Raw genomic sequence first — 22,810 nt, forward strand, 5'->3', positions numbered from 1 at the left:
AGCTGAGAGGCTGAGGGTCACATGACCCGTTGTCTATAATTGTATGTGGCAGAGGAATGTAATGTTTGGAACATAGAGTGAGGCCGATTATGGTGTTGAAGGGCTGGAACTGGTAGATAAGTATGCTATGACTACCTGAGATGAGATGAAATGGGTGTTCATTGCGCTTATATGGCAATGATCAGGGAGGTGTCTGTCTGTCTGTCTGTCTGCTTGTACAAGCCTAATGCAAGTTTTATAGTGCTAGTCCGCTGAGATACTATGCTGCAGTTTAACATGAATACCCCTCTTAGACACAGTATACTGACTCTGAGCCGACCAGTCTTTGTTTTAGCCCATTAATGCCGGAACCAGACAGGGTAACAACAAGTACCATCTTTAAACGTCTTTTGTTATGACGCGGCCGACTCATAGCTGACCAGTCCTTGTTTTATCCCATTAATGCCAATGCTGGGTACCAAGTACCATCTTTTATCGTCTTTTGGTATGCCGCATCTGGAGATCAAACCACCAACTCTCCAATCTCCTGGCAGATACTCTATCCACTAGACCACGTGGGTGGTCAAAGTGAGGTGTGGTGGCCCTGTGGTTAAGGTGTTAGTTCATCATGCAAGAGATCAGGTTCAGTTCCCATATTAGTACAAGGTGTGAAGCATCTTGTTGGTGACAACCCGTACAGTCTGCAACATTGCTGGAATATTGCTAAATATGGAGAACTTTAAAAACCTATTAGGACCGTCAGTCAGGCAATCACTTGTCACAATGTGGCTAAATACAGTCAAGACTCGTTAATCCGACAATCGGCTTTATCCGAAACTAATGATGAGAACTGATTAAATCAATGCTATTTAGACCTGTTAATCCAACAGTCTCTCACTCCGACTCAGACACACCTAATTTGCAACGAATTACTGAAATCACTCATTAATCAGTCTCGTTAATCCGACACAGTGATCAGCATACTCCATGGCCATCTGCCAGTGTTTTGATGCAAGACGAGTTGGCTGGTAGCTGCATATTACAAAGCTGCAGAGATAAACTTTGCTTAACAATAAACAATTAATGCTTTAAATGAAGAAAACAGGATTAATCATATGCTTAGATTTCATCAATCTCATTAAAATCAGATACAAGTTCTCGTTATCGTCGAGGACATCCCATTACAGGTCACGTCAGAAGAACCTTTCGCGAACTATGACCGACAAACATTGGTACGACTTAATTTCGTTTATCCAACATACTCATTTATCCAACATACTCATATGCAACCAGCCATGTCGGATTAACGGGACTGTACTGCTGACTTTATGTTTCGCTCACTCATTTAATCAGTTAATTATATGTTCTGCAATTGCTTCTCCCACAGGGCGTGTGGTACAAAGGTTCCGATTGGGAAGGGTATTGACACAGGGACTACAAACCCTCATGGCTACACTCTCAACTACAACGAGTTCATCGTTTACAACACGGCACAAATTAAAATGAGGTACCTACTCAAGGTCAAGTTCAACTATAAGTGAGTGAAACAACTGGATTGTTGCAATAAACATTGTCTCAACATGCAGCACGGATCACCAGGACTCGACGGCCAGCTTCACAAAGCTGCCTTAACACTATGACTGTCACAGCTCCTCAACTTTAACATAGACTACCCATCACAACTATCCCAAGTCCATGTTGAAGTAGGCGCTATGAGAGTCAGAGCTTCACGTTGTGGCATGTTGGGTTGACTACGTAGGTGGGTTGATCTACATCAGACTGAACAGCGTTCAAATTGGCACTTGTCCTGTAGTCCTTGCCAAACTGCCCCATGGTTAGGGTATAAGGACTAGTAGAAATTTGCCATTTTTGAGGGTTTTGCTTTATGTTATCATTAGAAGGACTAGTGGACTAAAACTGTTCGTGTCTATCACTGGACTGGTGTACACTGATAATGTGGGGGTTGCAATTTTGAGAAATTTGCTGTTTTTTGTATCATTAATATAAACATGCAATTTTACATAAATGTAACACTGATATGTTATTGGATAGATATTGTTATGGATTTGACTGATTGTGATTTTTGGCATTCCGCTGTCATCTTCTTAAGCCTAATATTCCTTGTTTTGTGTGGATACCATGTAAGAAGTTTTCTACCAACTCACCACAAGGAGTTTGTCCTTTAAAATGGCTTAAGGTATTAATTCTGCGGTTCCAATTGGATGAATTTCAGAAAATGTGACTCCTAGTTGGCAATATTTGAGTATTTCTTTCAGTCGGAATCTTTATGTGACAATTCGACAGAAAAACGTTTGAGTTGTTGTTGTTTTTTTATGGAGTTGAACCAAAACTTTCGTGTTTGGCATCTTCGTGCAAATATTATCATAAAATCACCAAAGCCAATATATTTTTGAATCTCTTGAAGTGAAGAAATGTGAAATAAATGTGAATAGAACAAAATAGTGATGACCTCCCTTGGATTTCAGTCATGACATGTGTATGTGGTGGGGAGTTAGTCTCGTAGCTCACACACAGAAAGGATCTGATGTAGTTGTGGGGATCAGATGAGATGCAAACATTTATTCATTCAAGTATGACAGTTACAATAGTCTTGGCTGAGATCACTCTATGCAAGTGAACGCTGCATTTAAAGGAATTACCGAGCCTTGCAGAGGCAGATCCAGCATTTTGAAAAAGGGGGACGCACAGCCAGGTCACAAGGTGAACAGGTTCACAGGTAAGGAGTTTGAAATAAGGGAGAGTTGTGCACCCCAACACATTCATGCACCCACCGATACCATCTTCCCGAGGCAAGTGAGTTAACTGACTATAAAAGTCCAGTTTCCACCCTTGCCGAACTAGGCTGGTATTATGGAGTTACATTTTGGCTGGACTAACAAGTCTATGCATAGTCCAATCAAAATCACGCACCGAATTCGAAATCCGGTTCGTAAAATGTCGTGCAGATTTCGGTCAATTGCAGGATTTGCAAAGCATGTGCACCGCCAACTCGTTGTCAGCAGATATTTTCGAAATGTTTTCATGTTTTTAATCAAGGTGCTCATGTGATTTGATGCATTTCACGATGTAAGACCCGTTTTATGACAATATTGATCTTGTAGTAAGACAAGTTCTATGGATGAACAACTTCTTTATTACAATTACAATTAGTTCATCCATAGAACTCGTCTTACTTCATCACTCCAACTTCTAAATGCCACTGAAAGAAGGAATATTGATCTTGATTATCGATCAGATCGTCCTGACCAGGCGCCACCGTTTTGTGTGAAGCAAACACAAGTGATACGAGAGGTGGAATCTGATTGGTCCATAGGAGAAGCTTTGAAGGGACATAACTGGTAATAGCCACTGGTGGCGCTAAAATCGAGCCCATTAATTCCAGCCTAGTTTGCCAAGGGTGGAAACTGGACTTTTAAAGTCAGTTAACTCTCTTGCCTCGGGAAGATGGTCGATACTAGCAGTGGGATGATACACCCATGCATCGGTGGGTCGCGATTTTTTACTTCACGATACAAGTATCGATCACAATTGCACACAAAGTAAGAAGTACAGATTAATAAATGTTACACCAAACACTAATTACTAGTGAAAATGAGAAGTGAAAACAATATTTTCATCCATTGCGCCATACTTGACACTGCCAGCTGTAAATCACCTGTACTTCATGTGGCAACTACTGCGAGACTATTCATCCATTCCCGTGGGGAGTCTGGGATAGAAAAAGTCCACAACAAACTGTGCTTCATCAGGCTCGATACTTACAATATCAATTGCTGAATTGTCTGGTCTAGATTTGATTATTTACAAGGTGTCATCATATAGCTGGAATATTGCCGAGTGTGGCGTTAGACAACAATATGTTATACAATGTGTGTACCTTGTGTGCAGACATTCATCATTGTCATTTTGTTTTTGTTCTCGTTTCCCGATGTCAGTAGATGGATGTATACTTATATTATATTAATGTAGTGCTTTTACATGACTGATTTTATTTGAGAATAAAAGGAAAAGGTGAATGAGACTTGTTTTGGTACGCTGATCATGCTGATGTAGATGTTTTTATTTTTCAGTTTTCCATTGAATAGTTAAGACAGATTGGCTGTCTGCACCTATTTCATAGCAAAATGGACCCGTGAAGATCTGGGTTAGAATAGATCTTCAGCAACCCATGCTTGCTGTAAAGGGACTATGCTTGCCATAAAAGGCAACTAACGGGATCGGGTAGTCAGGCTCGTTGACTGGGTTGATGCATGTCATTGTATCCCAATTGCGTGGATCGATGCTCATGATGTCAATCACTGGATTGTCTGGTCCAGACTCAATTATTTACAGTCCGCCGTCATATAGCTGGAATATTGCTGAGTGCAACATTAAACAAAATCATAGCAATATGAGCGGATAAATCATCTATGATGCAGTTACCTCATCAAGACTTGCCATAGTCTTATTATGATGGGTTCGCCTCATACCCGTGAAGATCCGGGTTAGAATAGATCTTCAGCAACCCATACATGTCATAAGAGGTGACTAAGGGGATCAGGTGGTCAGGCTCCCTAACTTGGATGATGCATGTCGTCGTGTCCCAATTGGGAAGATCATGCTCATCATCACTGGATTGTGCTCCAGACTCAATTATTTAGACTGTCATCATAAAGCTGTAACATACTGGGTGTCATCAAAGACTTCAGGATTTCCTCCTACACCTCCACAATGAAGGTGACATGCCAGTGATCCCAAGTCACTACTTGCATGGAACTGACATGACACTTTTTAGGATTTGAGTGTATTTAGACCCGTGAAGATCCAGGGTAGAATAGGTCTTCAGCAACCCATGCTTGCCATAAATGACGACTATGCTTGTCGTAAAAGGCGACTAACGGGACTGGGTGGTCAGGCTCGCTGACTTGGTTGATGCAGGTCATCGATCCCAATTGCGTGGATCGATGCTCATGATATCAATCACTGGATTGTCTGGTCCAGACTCGATTATCTTACAGACCGCCGTCATATAGCTGGAATATTGCTGAGTGCGGCGTAAAACAACATACCAAAATGTTTTAGGATTTATTATGAATAACTTGTTCTGTTGAGTATCTTCCATCTTGGGATTCAGGAAATACAAAATAGCTCATGCAGGTTTCATGATTTCGGTATCATGCACACTCGTCTCATTATGCCTTTGTTTCCAGGAGACAAAATCCACAAAACATATTTAAAGATTTATTCCATTTTTTAATGTACAGGTTTCATGACGGGACAACACACATGAATAAATAGCACACAGGTTCAATTTGTTTTCTGCCAATCAATCAGGTATTCAGGACTAGTGGTGATTGATCTTCAGATAGGATGTTCGTCCGTCAAAAGTGATGTTGAATCATCACAAGAAGAATGTCCATCTATTGTACAATATTGATTTTCACACATGTCCATTCATCTAAAGCAATGATTGGCCATCCCAGATAGTATGTCTGTCCATCTAAAATTGATCTTTGTCTGTAATGGACATTTAAAGCAACGTTTTGTCATTACAGTATGTCTGTCGGTCCGAATCAATTATTGGTCGCCACAGATGGCTTCTGTTTAATGTGATGAAGCTGCTGAATGTACAACAAAGCTATCTTGGACCGTTCCCCTGTTCAAATTTCCACATTGTCAAACACATGTACATCTTTCAGTGGATAATTTCAACTTGAGGTTATTACTTCATCTATGTGTGAAATCTCATCACGATTTTAATTCTGAATGAATTATATTTCAGTCTAAGGCCATTTGAATATGGTGGGATGAATATGAAATATTTACTTACAAATGCCCTGTTCAAGAAGAATCAATTTTGTAAACATGCTAAATCAAACAGTTCTTTTGAATTGTTCTGGTACTCAATATACACCCTCAGAACAAGCACACAAAGGTGCCGAACGGTTTCTGTAACTCACCTGATCACCACCGGGATATTTCCGCGATCAAACATCTCCAACTTTCTGGCTACCATGAACATAAGAATTGGAGAAAAGCCTCAACTAGCTGCTTCCGTCGTTCGTATACAAAGTCTGGCAAGAATCACACTTATGTTGTACAACAGGACAGCTTTGAATAATATTCCAATGACACGGCATGTCACCTTATTGCGGGAGGAAAAGCCCGAAGTGATGCAGGTCTCAGACGTTTACCGCTTCGGTGAAACCCACGAGCACGGGTATGGTGCCGACACCTAGAAACATAATTGGGGCGAACCGAGATTCGAACCCGCTATCACAGGTTTCACAGCAAGTTGCGGCTCCTAAGACAACTTGGCTACCTGTGCTTCCAGACAGGAGGAGGCGCCTTGAGCGACAGAACACAGTGCCACATTGCACACATTCTGAAACACTGTGAGATAGTCCACTCTGGACTCCGAATAATAATGCTACTACACATGAAACCTTAAATACTCCAATAAGACTCCTATTAAAAATCCATAATTATCGCTTCTATTCCATGCATACTTTATGATTGTTTTGGATCTCCCTTCAAAGTGAAATGAGCAGATCTAATTGAAAACAACTATTTAAATTAATCAATAATAAATGATTTCAAAACTGAATAAACTATTCAATATGTATTTTTTTCAAATATTTTGGGGAATAAATCTTATTAAAACAATTGAAATGCTGTGGAACAGAGAATTCTACTTCCCACGCCAAATAACATCACCAGTGTTAGTAAGGAGAGAAGGTTATCAACCTAGCACCCCAACGCTCCGTCTTTTTCTTGTAATCCACCACCAAATTCCTGCATCTTTTTACAGTTACTCACAAGCCTCAGGATAAGATCAGACCAGTTTGTGTGTTTACGCTTGCCCTAAATACATGACACTTTTAATGTGTAAGAACGTCTTAGAGCAGCTTCTTACCTCTTCATTTACCCGATGAAAGGACAAGTGACTCGGAATCGTTGTTACAAAGAATAAAAGACGTTATCCTTAAAGAGGTGTCATGCATTTATGTTCTTCCAACTTCTAATCAAAGACTTGGGCTTCTAAATTTTGCAAAGATTTAATATAGACATAATGAATTAAAAATGCTGTCTTCGATTGATAATTCTTGAGAATTTTGTCAGTTTGGCCCTGGATTGGCTTTTTCACCCAACAACGGTTTGGGCCTTAAAACGCTTTTCACTGTTTACTGTGTTGTGCTGTTCTACCAATAAGTGTCCAAATAAGGATTTCTTTGATTCCTCCCAACTCCAGCAATAATAGAGTTATGGCCCTTTGGTATGATGCCATCAGCATATACAGTTTTCTGAGACTTTAACCCAATGGTCCAAGCAAATGTTAAGTCTATGTGAAAGACAGTTAATGCTGATCACAAGTGTTGCCCAGTAACTAACTTAGTATGGTATGACTTTATGCTCTTGATATTCCAGGTATGAATTAGGGCTGGGACGAGTCCAAATTTACTACCCGAGTACCCACCCCCCTATTACCCGACCCTACCCAGGTACCCAGCCCCTATTACCCAACCCTACCCGGGTACCCACTCCCTATTACCCAACCCTACCCAGGTACCCACCCCCTATTACCCAACCCTACCCGGGTACCCACCCCCTATTACCCAACCCTACCCGGGTACCCACCCCCTATTACCCAACCCTACCCGGGTACCCACCCCCTATTACCCAACCCTACCCTGGTACCCACCCCCTGTTACCCAACCCTACCCGGGTACCCACCCCCTATCACCCAACCCAACCGGGTACCCACCCCCTGTTACCCAACCCTACCCGGGTACCTACCCCCTATTACCCAACCCTACCCGGGTACCCACCCCCTGTTACCCGACCCTACCCGGGTACCCATTGTACACAAGAGATAGGTACAAAAGTCCGATTGGGAATAGTTTGACCATAGCCCTGGCAAAATGTATTTAGATACTCGTATAAAACGATCTGGTCATGCATACACTGAAGTTGACAGAAGCTTGATCTTTATTCAAACATATAGTCAGAAGGAGATGTGAACATTAGTCATTTATACATTTATAGTGTAACCGTCAAAGTTCTAGATGATTTTTGCCATTGAACAATATATCACGTGACTAGTCATAGGTCCGGGTAGTCCTGTGGGTACCTGGTTCCTACTCAGTAACCTCCCGACCCGAGCGTCCGAGCTACCTGTCCCAGCCCAAGTACAAATGAACAAAACATTCTCACTTTCTGAAAAAGTTTGCTTCGATAACAAAGAGGCATTCTAAACGTCCTGATTATGTAACAATAATGAGTCATTGTCCACCTTTCATTCACTTCACGTCAACAAACTCCTACACATCGTAAGAAATAAAAGAACACAGGGTTTAAGACAAATGTCTTGGCAGAATAAAAACATGTTTGTGTCTATTTCCATTTGAAATGAACATAACAACACCACCGACTCCTCGGACAAAAGACACATTCATAATACTAATAATTATCATCATATGTACAAATACATATAACATGTACATTAATTATTGAGAAATTTTGGCAAATTTCTAGGTATCACCTGGTCAATTCCACAAACATGATCTCAAAACAGGTAAAAAATAGTGTTTGTATTTCCTAGAGCTGGGAGGATACACCAATCGTGCGATCCGATATGTATTATGATACTAATCGGATCGCGAACAAGGTATCTCGATACTTGCATGTGCTGTTATCTGTGGTGCAAAAGATCTTGTTTATAGACAGGACATGGTCAAATACCTGGCACACTGACGATTTACAGCTGGCAGTGTCAAGTATGGCGCAATGGAAGAAAATATTAATGTTTTGACTACTTAATTCCACTACTGATTAGTAATTGGTGTAACATTTATTACAGAAAACATTTAAACGATAAACAATAGGTTTTACATTGTGTGCCACTGTGATTGATACTTGCATCGAAAAGTAAAGATTTGCGATGCATCAGTGTATCGTCTCACCATTAGTATTTCCATATATTACAAATTGAGTCTGAGTACCATGTACTTAATTGAAAATAATAAGTATTCCCTGGGAATGAACTTCTGATACAAAACAATGTATGTTTAAGTCAAAGCAGGAAAAGGGTTCAAAGTTCCATTTTAAACATTTTTAGCACCCTGAGGGTTTCAAGAATTCAGATATTTGAACTGAGGTTGTGTCTGATATTGATCATAAGAAAACAATCTGTTTTGACATGTAAACACATTAATAAGGAAATTGTAAGTTGACTTAAAATTTTTTTAAATGTTTCTCAGACATTGCTTTTCAAACCGACAAGGGATGAGGACTTACTTGCTTTTTTATGGAGAACAAAATTGATGAGATCAACCTTTATTTGTCTTGACTGAAGTCAAACAATATAAGTCAGTCTTTTAGTTTGGGAGACCAATACAGTCTATATCCCCAAGAGTGAGTGAGTGAGTTGGGTTTAATGCCGCTTTTAACAGTATTCCAGTTATATCACAGCATGTCAGCTTAATGTGGGAGGAAAGCCCGAAGTGATGCAGGTCTAAGACGTTTACCACTTCGGTGAAACCCACGAGGACGAGTATTGTGCTGACAAACCTAGAAACATAATCGGGGTGAACCGGGATTCGAACCCACAATCATAGGTTTCTGGCATGCCCAAAGGACGCAACTCTGCATAGCGAATCGCGGCGCTTTAGACGACTGGGCCACCCGTGCCCCCTATATCCCTAAGAGGTATCCTAAGAAAACAAATGTCAATGACCTGTAGATGCCAAACAGTTACTTTTTCCTGACAAATTAAATAGCTTGTGGTAAAACCATTTCCATAAAAAAACACTGCAAAATTTCAGAAAGGAAATACAGTAATGGACACGAAGCCGTAGTAAATGAAGTCATTACTTATTTATTTCCACCTCCTGCCTTGAGGTAATTTTAGATAAAAAACAAAACAAAAACTAAATTCGGGTTTATACTTCCATGCACCTACCACAGGACATCTTAGTGAAATTCATGCATATTCATGGACCGAACCACCCTCAAACTGTGGTTTGGTCCAGGGCCCACTTGCACAAAGCGATCTTAGCGCTAAGATTATTGTTAGCTATGTTAAAGTATGGGAGTTACGATCACGTAGCGCTAAGATTGTTTTGTGCAATTGGGCCCAGGAATAATGAATTTCGCTAAAAAGGCCTGAGCATCTTTGCATTTGTGAAGTGACCCCTCCCGCCCAAGCAATGAATATCTTAACACACGCAAACCAATCACAGACACAACTAGGGACTGTCTCAACACCTTCCTATCATCATGCCAACGACCTGTGTGCATTTCCTGATCATCTGGTTACGTAACATATTTTTGTTGCTGAATTGAACTTTTTCATGAAGCCGAATGTCTTGACCTGACAAATATCAAAATGATGAAGCCTGAGTTGTGACACAGAAAACTTCTCTACACTGGAACCTCAATAGTCCAGAAAACCCACTGTCCAAGTACCGTCTATTTGGTACCTCTGTATATATAATTAAAGGGACATCACTGCCATCGATTTGTGTGTCTGGGATACCTGAGAATGGTATCATGTTGATGAAAGGTTTCATTGTACGTAGATCTGTACAAATACAGACATCATGAAGGTTTCAGAGACAGCTCATAGTGAGTTTGGTTTAACGCCGCTTTTAACAGTTTTCCAGTTATATCACGGCGTGTCAGCTTAATGTGGGAGGAAAGCCCGAAGTGATGCAGGTCTAAGACGTTTCCCACTTCGGTTAAACCCATGAGCACGGGTATGGTGCTGACAAACCTAGAAACATAATCGGGGCGAACCGGGATTCGAACCCACAATCATTGGTTTCTGGCGTGCCCAAGGGACGCAACTCTGCACAGCGAATCACGGCACCTAAGACGACTGGACCACCCGTGCCCCCGAGACAGCTCAGAAGGGTGATGTTCTTGCCTAAAGCTCTGAATACGTGAGTTGGCATTTGCGCCACATTCAGCAAAATTCCAGCCATATCACGGAGGGTGACACCAGAAATGGGCTTTACACATTGTACGCATGTGGGAAATCGAACCTGGCCTTTGTTGTGTCAACTGAACTTTAGGCTACCCAAAGAAAACCTTCGCCTATATAAGATTTTTTGCTAGATATGTAAAAATAAATTTATTTAGAATTTGTCTCTGGAAACATAACCAAATACAAATTAATGAGTTAAAAGTGTTGAAGCAACCCCTGTCTCTATCACACCTCTGCAATGTACACGACCACAACATCCAATAGATTGCACAAACACTGCCGCCATCACTCAGCCCCCACTGCCACAATGGCTGCCATCCCTCTGACAGTCAAACCACAGGAAGCCAAAGTTCCGACAAAACGTGTAGGCCTTTTTGTTACTCTTAAACAGCCTCTCTCTATATACAGTAAAAAAGGGCATACTTTTTCCTTAATTTAGTCCCAACGATGGACCCCTGTGGCGAAACTGTTTGCAAGTGGATGGGCATGTTTCCATGACAACAATGAGTGACAGCAACCAATGGACATCTCCATAACAAAGAAACTGAGAGCTGCATTAACCAATCATGTTGCTTCTTGTTCTGGGGAACTTGTATGTGAATGAAGCACGTTGTTCAAAGGATCATAATTTACCAATCTTTGACCAACAAGGTATCTGCAAATAAAACATGTTTGTCTTAGTAAATTATCTAACAGCGTACATGGAGAAGATTAACAAATACATTTCAAAGTAACAAACACATTTCAAAGTCCAAAGTTCCTCTTCTGAATTGCGGCCTATTACAAGCAAGTGATAAAAACATTTAACTGAAGTAGAATCTGAAGACTGATCTTTACATGAAATAGCTGAAATAGCTGGTGACCTTCTCTAACCCAGGATCTAATCACAGGGTAGACCAGCATAAGATGTGGGGACCTATTCTAACCCAGGACCTAATCACAGGGTACACCAGCATTGGTTGTTGGTGACCTATTCTAACCCAGGATCTAATCACAGAGTAGATCAGCATCGGTTGTTGGGGACCTATTCTAACCCAGGATCTAATCACAGGGTAGACCAGCATAAGATGTGTGGACCTATTCTAACCCAGGATCTAATCATGGGGGTGGACAAGCATCAGTTGTTGTGGACCAATTCTAACCCTGGATTTAATCATAGGGTGGACCAGCATAAGATGTGGGGACAGATTATAACCCATGTACTTATCACAGGGTAGACCAGCATAAGATGTACGGACCTATTCTAACCCAGGATCTAATCACAGACTAGAGGCATCGGTTGTTGTGGACCTATTCTAACCCAGGATCTAATCACCGGGTGGACCAGCATAAGATGTAGGGACCTATTCTAACCCAGGATCTAATCACAGACTAGAGGCATCGGTTGTTGTGGACCTATTCTAACCCAGGATCTAATCACCGGGTGGACCAGCATAAGATGTAGGGACTGATTCTAACCCACGATCTAATCACAGGGTAGACCAGCCTTAGATGTAGGGAGCTATTCTAACCCAGGACCTAATCACAGGGTAGACCAGCATCAGTTTTTGGGGACCTATTCTAACCAAGGATCTAATCACGGGGCATGGGAATCAGTGACAGATCTTACTTGTCATCTTTGATGTGGTTATAAAGCCTCCGGAACTGCCGCAGCTGGAAGGTGAAGCCGGCCACTATCACAATAACAGTCAGGAGGAAGGGGTAGATACGTCGCATCGTCATGTTCTGTGTCTCATCGTCAACACCTGCACACATACAAACACGGAGTGAAGATACATCAACTTGAAAGACTTAAGAAATTGTTTCCTGTTTTGGTTTCTAAGCACAATTCGTGCCAAATAGTACATCACACTGTTTTTAAGACGAATACAATTCCTGACACCCCTGCAGCACGTTCATCAGAGATGTTTTGTTGTTTAACCCCAAACAGCAATATTCCATCTATATGATGGCAGTCTGTAAATAATCAAGTTAGGACCAGACAATCTAGTGATTGACATCATGAGCATCAATCTACGCAACTGGGATATGATGACATGCATCAACCAAGTCAGTGAGTCTGACCACCCGATCCCGTTAGTCTCCTCTTATGACAAGCATGGGTTGATGATGACTTTTTACCCAGATCAAAACGGGTTCATCACAGACGTAGTAGTATCTACATTTACTGTTAAACAAAGTCTTAAAAAACTACTACTAATACTAAATACCCATCAAACAGGCAACCAAGGTTAATGCATTACTGCACTCAAACAGTTTAACTTGCAACTGCCTGATGCAAACATCAGTGCAATGTATGCGTTGTCTATACTGCTCACCTAATGCCGGCACGATGGTCTTGGCAATGACGTAGGGCACAGACAGAGACATGCCTAGCACACACACCACAGGGAAACACAAGGAAAACAGGATGTATTTGAGATTCATGTTCCGCAAGCCATCATTGTACACCTGGAACAGGAAACAGAGAAACATGATTATTCCAAGATCATATTCAGAACCTAGTGTCTATCTATAACCCTATGTATCTAGTGACTAGACTTAAACAAATATAAAGGCCAGGGTACCCCATGGGTCTCACATAAAGTAGGATCTGTGTGCTCTGTCTGATTGTGGGATGTATGTGGACATGTATGTGGGCATGATTCATTATCAATCTGTTAGTGGGCATAGTTACATGACTAAGCTGGAGTCTGAAAGGCATTTAGAAGTGATACACATGAGGAAGAGAATATATGGAAGTCAACTTCTTTATTATGAGGAACAATGTTTCAGAGTATTTGCTTACTCTTTCATTCACCTGATGAAGGAGTATGCATATGCTCCGAAACATGTTCAGGTTCACCTACTCATCACCTGATGAAGGAGGAAGCATATACTCCGAAACATTCTGTTCCTCATAAAAAGAAGTTGACTTCCATATATTCTTTTCCTTATAGCAGGAGTGTTGAGCAAAGTGTATGTAGGACAAGGAACAAGGTGTGTGTAGGACAAGGAACAGGGTGTGTGTAGGACAAGGAACAAGGTGTGTTTAGGACAAGGAACAAAGTGTGTGTAGGACAAGGAACAAGGTGTGTGTAGGACAAGGAACAAGGTGTGTGTAGGACAAGGAACAAGGTGTGTTTAGGACAAGGAACAAAGTGTGTGTAGGACAAGGAACAAGGTGTGTGTAGGACAAGGAACAAGGTGTGTGTAGGACAAGGAACAGGGTGTGTGTAGGACAAGGAACAAGGTGTGTTTAGGACAAGGAACAAAGTGTGTGTAGGACAAGGAACAAGGTGTGTTTAGGACAAGGAACAAAGTGTGTGTAGGACAAGGAACAAGGTGTGTGTAGGACAAGGAACAAGTGTGTGTGTGTAGGACAAGGAACAAGGTGTGTGTGTGTAGGACAAGGAACAAGGTGTGTTTAGGACAAGGAACAAAGTGTGTGTAGGACAAGGAACAAGGTGTGTGTAGGACAAGGAACAAGGTGTGTGTGTGTAGGACAAGGAACAAGGTGTGTATAGGACAAGGAACAAGGTGTGTGTAGGACAAGGAACAAAGTGTGTGTGGGACAAGGAACAAGGTGTGTGTAGGACAAGGAACAAGGTGTGTGTAGGACAAGGAACAAGGTGTGTATAGGACAAGGAACAAGGTGTGTGTAGGACAAGGAACAAGGTGTGTGTGTGTAGGACAAGGAACAAGGTGTGTATAGGACAAGGAACAAGGTGTGTGTAGGACAAGGAACAAGGTGTGTTTAGGACAAGGAACAAAGTGTGTGTAGGACAAGGAACAAGGTGTGTGTAGGACAAGGAACAAGGTGTGTGTGTGTAGGACAAGGAACAAGGTGTGTATAGGACAAGGAACAAGGTGTGTGTAGGACAAGGAACAAAGTGTGTGTGGGACAAGGAACAAGGTGTGTGTAGGACAAGGAACAAGGTGTGTATAGGACAAGGAACAAGGTGTGTGTGTGTAGGACAAGGAACAAGGTGTGTATAGGACAAGGAACAAGGTGTGTGTAGGACAAGGAACAAAGTGTGTGTGGGACAAGGAACAAGGTGTGTAGGACAAGGAACAAGGTGTGTGTAGGACAAGGAACAAGGTGTGTATAGGACAAGGAACAAGGTGTGTATAGGACAAGGAACAAGGTGTGTGTAGGACAAGGAACAAGGTGTGTGTAGGACAAGGAACAAAGTGTGTGTAGGACAAGGAACAAGGTGTGTGTAGGACAAGGAACAAGGTGTGTATAGGACAAGGAACAAGGTGTGTGTAGGACAAGGAACAAAGTGTGTGTGGGACAAGGAACAAGGTGTGTGTAGGACAAGGAACAAGGTGTGTATAGGACAAGGAACAAGGTGTGTGTAGGACAAGGAACAAGGTGTGTGTAGGACAAGGAACAAAGTGTGTGTAGGACAAGGAACAAGGTGTGTGTAGGACAAGGAACAAAGTGTGTGTAGGACAAGGAACAAGGTGTGTGTAGGACAAGGAACAAGGTGTGTGTAGGACAAGGAACAAGGTGTGTATAGGACAAGGAACAAAGTGTGTGTGGGACAAGGAACAAGGTGTGTGTAGGACAAGGAACAAGGTGTGTGTAGGACAAGGAACAAAGTGTGTGTAGGACAAGGAACAAGGTGTGTGTAGGACAAGGAACAAGGTGTGTATAGGACAAGGAACAAAGTGTGTATAGGACAAGGAACAAGGAGTGTGTAGGACAAGGAACAAGGTGTGTATAGGACAAGGAACAAAGTGTGTGTGGGACAAGGAACAAGGTGTGTGTAGGACAAGGAACAAGGTGTGTGTAGGACAAGGAACAAAGTGTGTGTAGGACAAGGAACAAGGTGTGTATAGGACAAGGAACAAAGTGTGTGTGGGACAAGGAACAAGGTGTGTATAGGACAAGGAACAAGGTGTGTGTAGGACAAGGAACAAGGTGTGTGTAGGACAAGGAACAAAGTGTGTGTAGGACAAGGAACAAGGTGTGTGTAGGACAAGGAACAAGGTGTGTGTAGGACAAGGAACAAGGTGTGTATAGGACAAGGAACAAGGTGTGTGTAGGACAAGGAACAAAGTGTGTGTAGGACAAGGAACAAGGTGTGTGTAGGACAAGGAACAAGGTGTGTGTAGGACAAGGAACAAGGTGTGTATAGGACAAGGAACAAAGTGTGTGTGGGACAAGGAACAAGGTGTGTGTAGGACAAGGAACAAGGTGTGTGTAGGACAAGGAACAAGGTGTGTGTAGGACAAGGAACAAAGTGTGTATAGGACAAGGAACAAGGAGTGTGTAGGACAAGGAACAAGGTGTGTATAGGACAAGGAACAAGGTGTGTGTAGGACAAGGAACAAGGTGTGTGTAGGACAAGGGACAAGGTGTGTTTAGGACAAGGAACAAAGTGTGTGTGGGACAAGGAACAAGGTGTGTGTGGGACAAGGAACAAGGTGTGTAGGACAAGGAACAAGGTGTGTATAGGACAAGGAACAAGGTGTGTATAGGACAAGGAACAAGGTGTGTGTAGGACAAGGAACAAAGTGTGTGTAGGACAAGGAACAAGGTGTGTGTAGGACAAGGAACAAAGTGTGTATAGGACAAGGAACAAGGTGTGTGTAGGACAAGGAACAAAGTGTGTATAGGACAAGGAACAAGGAGTGTGTAGGACAAGGAACAAGGTGTGTATAGGACAAGGAACAAGGTGTGTGTAGGACAAGGAACAAGGTGTGTGTAGGACAAGGGACAAGGTGTGTTTAGGACAAGGAACAAAGTGTGTGTGGGACAAGGAACAAGGTGTGTGTGGGACAAGGAACAAGGTGTGTAGGACAAGGAACAAGGTGTGTATAGGACAAGGAACAAGGTGTGTATAGGACAAGGAACAAGGTGTGTGTAGGACAAGGAACAAAGTGTGTGTAGGACAAGGAACAAGGTGTGTGTAGGACAAGGAACAAAGTGTGTGTAGGACAAGGAACAAGGTGTGTGTAGGACAAGGAACAAGGTGTGTATAGGACAAGGAACAAGGTGTGTGTAGGACAAGGAACAAGGTGTGTGTAGGACAAGGAACAAGGTGTGTGTAGGACAAGGAACAAGGTGTGTGTAGGACAAGGAACAAAGTGTGTGTAGGACAAGGAACAAGGTGTGTGTAGGACAAGGAACAAGGTGTGTATAGGACAAGGAACAAAGTGTGTGTAGGACAAGGAACAAGGTGTGTGTAGGACAAGGAACAAGGTGTGTGTAGGACAAGGAACAAAGTGTGTGTAGGACAAGGAACAAGGTGTGTGTCGGACAAGGAACAAGGTGTGTGTAGGACAAGGAACAAGGTGTGTGTAGGACAAGGAACAAGGTGTGTGTAGGACAAGGAACAAGGTGTGTATAGGACAGGGAACAAGGTGTGTGTAGGACAAGGAACAAAGTGTGTGTAGGACAAGGAACAAGGTGTGTGTAGGACAAGGAACAAGGTGTGTGTAGGACAAGGAACAAGGTGTGTGTAGGACAAGGAACAAGGTGTGTGTAGGACAAGGAATAAGGTGTGTGTAGGACAAGGAACAAGGTGTGTATAGGACAAGGAACAAGGTGTGTGTAGGACAAGGAACAAGGTGTGTATAGGACAAGGAACAAGGTGTGTTTAGGACAAGGAACAAGGTGTGTATAGGACAAGGAACAAGGTGTGTGTAGGACAAGGAACAAGGTGTGTGTAGGACAAGGAATAAGGTGTGTGTAGGACAAGGAACAAGGTGTGTGTGTGTAGGACAAGGAACAAGGTGTGTATAGGACAAGGAACAAAGTGTGTATAGGACAAGGAACAAGGTGTGTGTAGGACAAGGAACAAGGTGTGTGTAGGACAAGGAACAAGGTGTGTATAGGACAAGGAACAAGGTGTGTGTGTGTAGGACAAGGAACAAGGTGTGTGTAGGACAAGGAACAAGGTGTGTATAGGACAAGGAACAAGGTGTGTGTAGGACAAGGAACAAAGAGTGTGTAGTCGACCGACCTGTTCCATGACTCGCTTGAGCCACCACTGTGGGCCCATCATGGTCACAGCACAGATGATCTTGGCATGGAGCACTCCCAGGGCCCAGTCCTGTAACCATGGTAACATCAAACATGTAGATAACAACAGCACTTTGGAAAACACTTGATTCTAATTGGTTAATCAGGTTCAAATGCCTCTGACTCACATGTGAAGACAGTCGTATCACTCTATTCATTTCCACACATTCCACAACTTTCTATGTCAATTCCAAGCAGCAAAAATAATTTCCCAAATTTGTTTCTGCGAGGTCTGAAATAAAATTGACAAGGTCTACAGATGTGTTTGTTCTCTTAATGGCAAGAACAACACAAGCAGTACGCCATCAGCTCAGGACAACATATTCGCAGACAAGAGCTAGCTTGTGACCAGCAGTGACTTGGGAGTGAGAGTACTCATCGATCTGGCAGTCAGTGTGCCCACAGTATGTAAGCTCTTCCACCACTTTAAACTTCATGTCTTTTCAGTGCCATTATGCTCCAAAAGGTCAGAAATGGTTTCAAATCCAGATACCATGTATATCATCCTGCTGGATTATTAATGATCCTTAAATTATGTTGAATAGTATACAGCCAATGTACAATCATGCAATCAGAGACTTCTCACCTGCCAAGGAAAGAAAACAGGTGTTTGGTCGAGCGGAACACGTAACGGCGCCACCACAACCAGCTCGAACAACAGCCCTAGCAGGAGGGGCACCATCCCAATGAGGAGGCCGGCTATGAGGAGACACTTCAAGGCCTGCACATGGAACAAATACATCAGCAGTCTATAAACGTGGACAGCATAGCAGTCTTGTTTTGATTGTCGATTAACACTGCATTCAGCAATATGATGGCAGTCTGTGAATGATCAACATACAATGGAAGACATGCATCAACCAAGTCAGAGAACCTGACTATCCGATCCCTTTACTTGCTTCTTACGACAATCATGGGTTGCTGAGAACCAATAAGATGCCAGATTTTCAAGGGTAGACAGCACAGTAAGATCATACAAATCTTCACAGATTATGGAGTTTAATGACAGTTTGGATCACACGGTATATATATAGATGAAAGTTCATGTTTGCTCTGATCTCAGTGAATGAGAACCCCATTTACGATAATAAGCACCCAGAAAATTGGTGCTTATAAAAACCCAACACAACAAAGTCACATCTGTTTTCAGAGACTGAGTGAAAGTGAACAACCTTTGTTCAAACATCAATGAAACTGAAACACTGCAATAATAGTTAAAACTCAATTATATGCCCCAAAAGTTTTGTTCGTTTGTTTGTTGTTTAATGCCGCACTCAGCAATAAACCAGCTATATGAAGGCGGTCTGTAAATAATCAAGTCTGGACCAGACAATCCAGTGATTTATATCATGAGCATCGATCCACACAATTGGGATCGATGACATGCATCAACCAAGTCAGCGAGCCTGACAACCCGACCCCACTAGTCGCCTTTTACAACAAGCATAGTCGCCTTTTTCGACAAGTATGGGATGCTGAAGACCTGTTCTACACTGGCGTCTTCACGGGCAGCCCCCAAAGTATACACACAGTATGTACACAGTGTTACACATATTTGCTCACCAACAACGCCCAGTTTTTCAGCTTGGTGAAAATGGCTGCCGAGCCCTGAGGTATCCAGTTGTAGAGGACTGTGCTGATCCGGAGCATCAGCCAACAGACGTACAGACCACACGCCGCCGTGTACAGCTCATGGATCTTTGCATCACCCATCCATATAGACATCAACCGCCGCCCTACAAATACTGCACCAAACAGGTCGAACAGAAATTATTTGATAGACAGTTTACCACCATAAGCTGTTTATTTTGTTAGCATGCAGAAGACAATAATCTACAGTCATAAAATTTCTAGGTCTTTGACAATGCGTGTTTGGATCGTAATTTAATATATCAAAAGTCATGGCATGAAATTGCGACTGTCATAAATGGTGTTAGTTTGTTGGCAAACAAATTTATTTACACTCCAGTGCTTTTGTCAATTTCGCAGTCTTATTTCCGTCTGTAGTGTGTACCTGACCGTATTAAATGAAATCTTATCAATATGGACTTTTTAATTAATGAGAAGTGCCAGTCTATAATACAATGATTATTGTTCCAGGCTCTCCATTTTGTTTAATTAGCAACAATTAAGTCATTTATTTCCCGCAGAAGGCGACGTGTTTGCCATGTACAGCAGCCAGAAAATGTTTACAAGTAACCGGAAGTTGAAAAGACTGTTAACAATCAAGATGAGTTATAATTGAATGATTTAGACACAGTTTAATGCCCCACTCAGCAATATTCCAGCTATATGATGGCAGTCCGTACATAATCAAGTCAGACAATCCAGTGATTGACATCAGGAGCATCAATCCGAGCAATTGGGACACGATGACATGCATCAACCAAGTCAGCGAGCCTGACCACCCGATCCCATTAGTCGCCTCTTTCGACAAGCATAGTCGCCTCTTACAGCAAGCATAGTCGCCTTTTACGACAAGCATAGTCGGCTCTTACAGCAAGCATGGGTTGCTGAAGACCTATTCTACCCCGGATCTTCACAGGAGACTCAACTTTGGAGGTCTGTCAATGAGATCAACCTGTTACATGACAAGACATATGTGTACAAACCTGGAAGAACAAGTGAGACAAGACTAGCACCAAACAGCGTCACACACATGAGTACTACCAGCAAGATGACCTGCAACACCAACACATACCTTGTCAGAACTCATAAATACAGATTACTACCCCACAGTGTTTCCATATCATAAGATTCCCGACATGGGTACAATGTGTGAAGCCCATTTCTGGTGTCCCCCACCGTGATATTGCTGGAATATTGCTAAAAGCGGCGTAAAAAACCATACTCACTCACTCATTCCATATCATAAATATCATACCTGCCGGTATTAAGAATAAATTTGTTTGGTGAGCATAATACAGATTATACAGATATTATGATTTGGAAACACATGGGAATATCAATCTATTTATCTTGTAATGCCATCATTAAAATTATTCATATTTAAGATAGTATTTCACACATTTTAGAAACCGCATACGAATACAATGCTGGAGAACCCCAATTGATACAAAGTCATCTAAACTTACTGGGATCATAAGGCAAGAAGACATTGCATTGCTACATGGAGCTTGCTAAAAGTAGTTCCTGGAATCCACTATGTGATAGCTTACATAATCATCTCTTACAAATATACAGCTATGACCACAGGGGGATTGAAACTACTGGAATAATTAAAAACACTATTGTAATATTATAACAACAGTGAAGTATCTTACATAATGGGTTACTGGTTGACTAGATTGCGATAGTATACTGATTCGTTCGTTCGTTCGTTCATTGTGATATTATTGCAATATGGGAATATCTTATACAACAGGTTATTGACCAACTAGTATTGTGATCGTGTGATAAGTGATGGTACATGGGCTTCCTTAGAGGTGCTCAGTGTGACTGGTCATGTTCTCTATTGCAATACTCGTTGAAAAGAGGAAGTAATGTGACCCTGCATGTCCCTGTGTGCCTCACCTTGAGAGTAAAGAGTGTGGGTCTGATGTAAGGCTGGAAACCGGTTGGCCCTCCCCCCTGCAGCATGGCCTGGTGTGCCGCGCCCAGACCTTCCCCCGGAACCTGCTGGGGGGGCTGGGGTGGGGCAGGGGGAGGAGCACCTGCTGCTGCAGCATTGTCCTGTTGGGGTGGGGGAGGAGGAGGGGGCACAGGATGATCTCCATGAACAACCTCATCCTGCAACAGAAGAATAACATTGTCAACTCCATATGTTTGTTTATTGTTGTTAAACGCCACACTCAGCATACCAGCGAAGATCCGGATAAGAAAAGGTGTTCAGCAACCCATGCTTTCCCTAAGAGGCAACTATGCTTGTTGTATGAGGTTCCTAATGGGATCGGGTGGTTAGGCTCACTGACTTGGTTGATGCAGGTCATCGTATCCCAATTGCATAGATTGATGATAATGATATCAGTCACTGGAATGTCTGGTTGAGACTCGATTATTTACAGACCGAAGCATATAGCTGGAATATTGCTGAGTGTGGCGTTAAACAACAAACAAACAAACACATTCAGCAATATTCCAGCCACATGATGGCAGCTGTAAATAAGTCCGGACAAAGATAATCAAGTGATTGATATTGTACTCAGTGATCCACGCCATCAGGGTGCGTGGACATGCAAGTGACCGAGCCTCACCCTCCGATTCATTTGGTCGCCTCTAACGACCAGCATATGTTGCTTGGGGACCAAATGGATCGCTTCTAACGACCAGCATAGGTTGCTAGGGGACCAATTCTAACCTGAATTCCCCATGGAGGAGCTCAATGTATGAGTCTCATTCACCCATGACCACTTGACCACTACAGTAATATGGACTACTCACCCCTTCCTGAAACTGTATGTCTCCAATGAGATATGACCGTAGACTGAGGATGTAGGCCACACCCAGCGTCCACCCTCGCACGAGGCCCTTCAACCAGAGTCGGGTGTGCCCCTGTTCCAGCAGCGCTGGCAACACCACCTGCAGCAACAGCAACTCCAGCGACAGCTCACTAACAGGGGCATCGCTACAACACAGAGACACGTCATCATTAGCAGAGGCATCACTACAACACAACACACAGGATGTCATCACTCACAGGGGCATCACTACAACACAGGACGCACCTGTCATCACTCACAGCGGCATCACTACAACACAGGATACACCTGTCATCACTAACAGCGGCATCCCTACAACACAGGACACACCTGTTCACTCACAGGGGCATCGCTACAACCACAGGACACACTTGTCATCACTCACAGGGG

The 22,810-nt window shown here is 42.6% G+C and overlaps 2 protein-coding genes across 2 annotated transcripts in view; one reads left to right on the forward strand and one right to left on the reverse strand.

Annotated features, from left to right (window-relative positions):
- The window catches only part of LOC139453993 (poly [ADP-ribose] polymerase 2-like), a 30,047-nt gene extending 26,031 nt beyond the window's left edge, over positions 1-4,016 (forward strand). The window contains exon 18 of the mRNA XM_071235467.1: positions 1,367-4,016. Within this exon, the coding sequence (XP_071091568.1) occupies positions 1,367-1,520 (154 nt within the window). The 3' untranslated portion in view covers positions 1,521-4,016. The remainder of the gene's footprint in view (positions 1-1,366) is intronic.
- Positions 4,017-7,817: 3,801 nt separating this feature from the next.
- LOC139453996 (E3 ubiquitin-protein ligase MARCHF6-like) overlaps positions 7,818-22,810 on the reverse strand; it is a 32,706-nt gene continuing 17,713 nt past the window's right edge. Inside the window, exons 17-25 of the mRNA XM_071235469.1 lie at positions 22,383-22,566; positions 21,516-21,731; positions 20,594-20,663; positions 19,545-19,726; positions 18,568-18,702; positions 17,923-18,012; positions 13,285-13,417; positions 12,576-12,711; positions 7,818-11,621 (exon numbers count right to left, since the gene is read on the reverse strand). Of these exons, the coding sequence (XP_071091570.1) occupies positions 11,531-11,621; positions 12,576-12,711; positions 13,285-13,417; positions 17,923-18,012; positions 18,568-18,702; positions 19,545-19,726; positions 20,594-20,663; positions 21,516-21,731; positions 22,383-22,566 (1,237 nt within the window). The 3' untranslated portion in view covers positions 7,818-11,530. The remainder of the gene's footprint in view (positions 11,622-12,575; positions 12,712-13,284; positions 13,418-17,922; positions 18,013-18,567; positions 18,703-19,544; positions 19,727-20,593; positions 20,664-21,515; positions 21,732-22,382; positions 22,567-22,810) is intronic.

This window comes from Haliotis cracherodii, unplaced genomic scaffold (genome assembly GCF_022045235.1).
Source record: "Haliotis cracherodii isolate W230 unplaced genomic scaffold, xgHalCrac1.p SCAF_10, whole genome shotgun sequence".
Lineage (NCBI taxonomy): Eukaryota > Metazoa > Mollusca > Gastropoda > Lepetellida > Haliotidae > Haliotis > Haliotis cracherodii.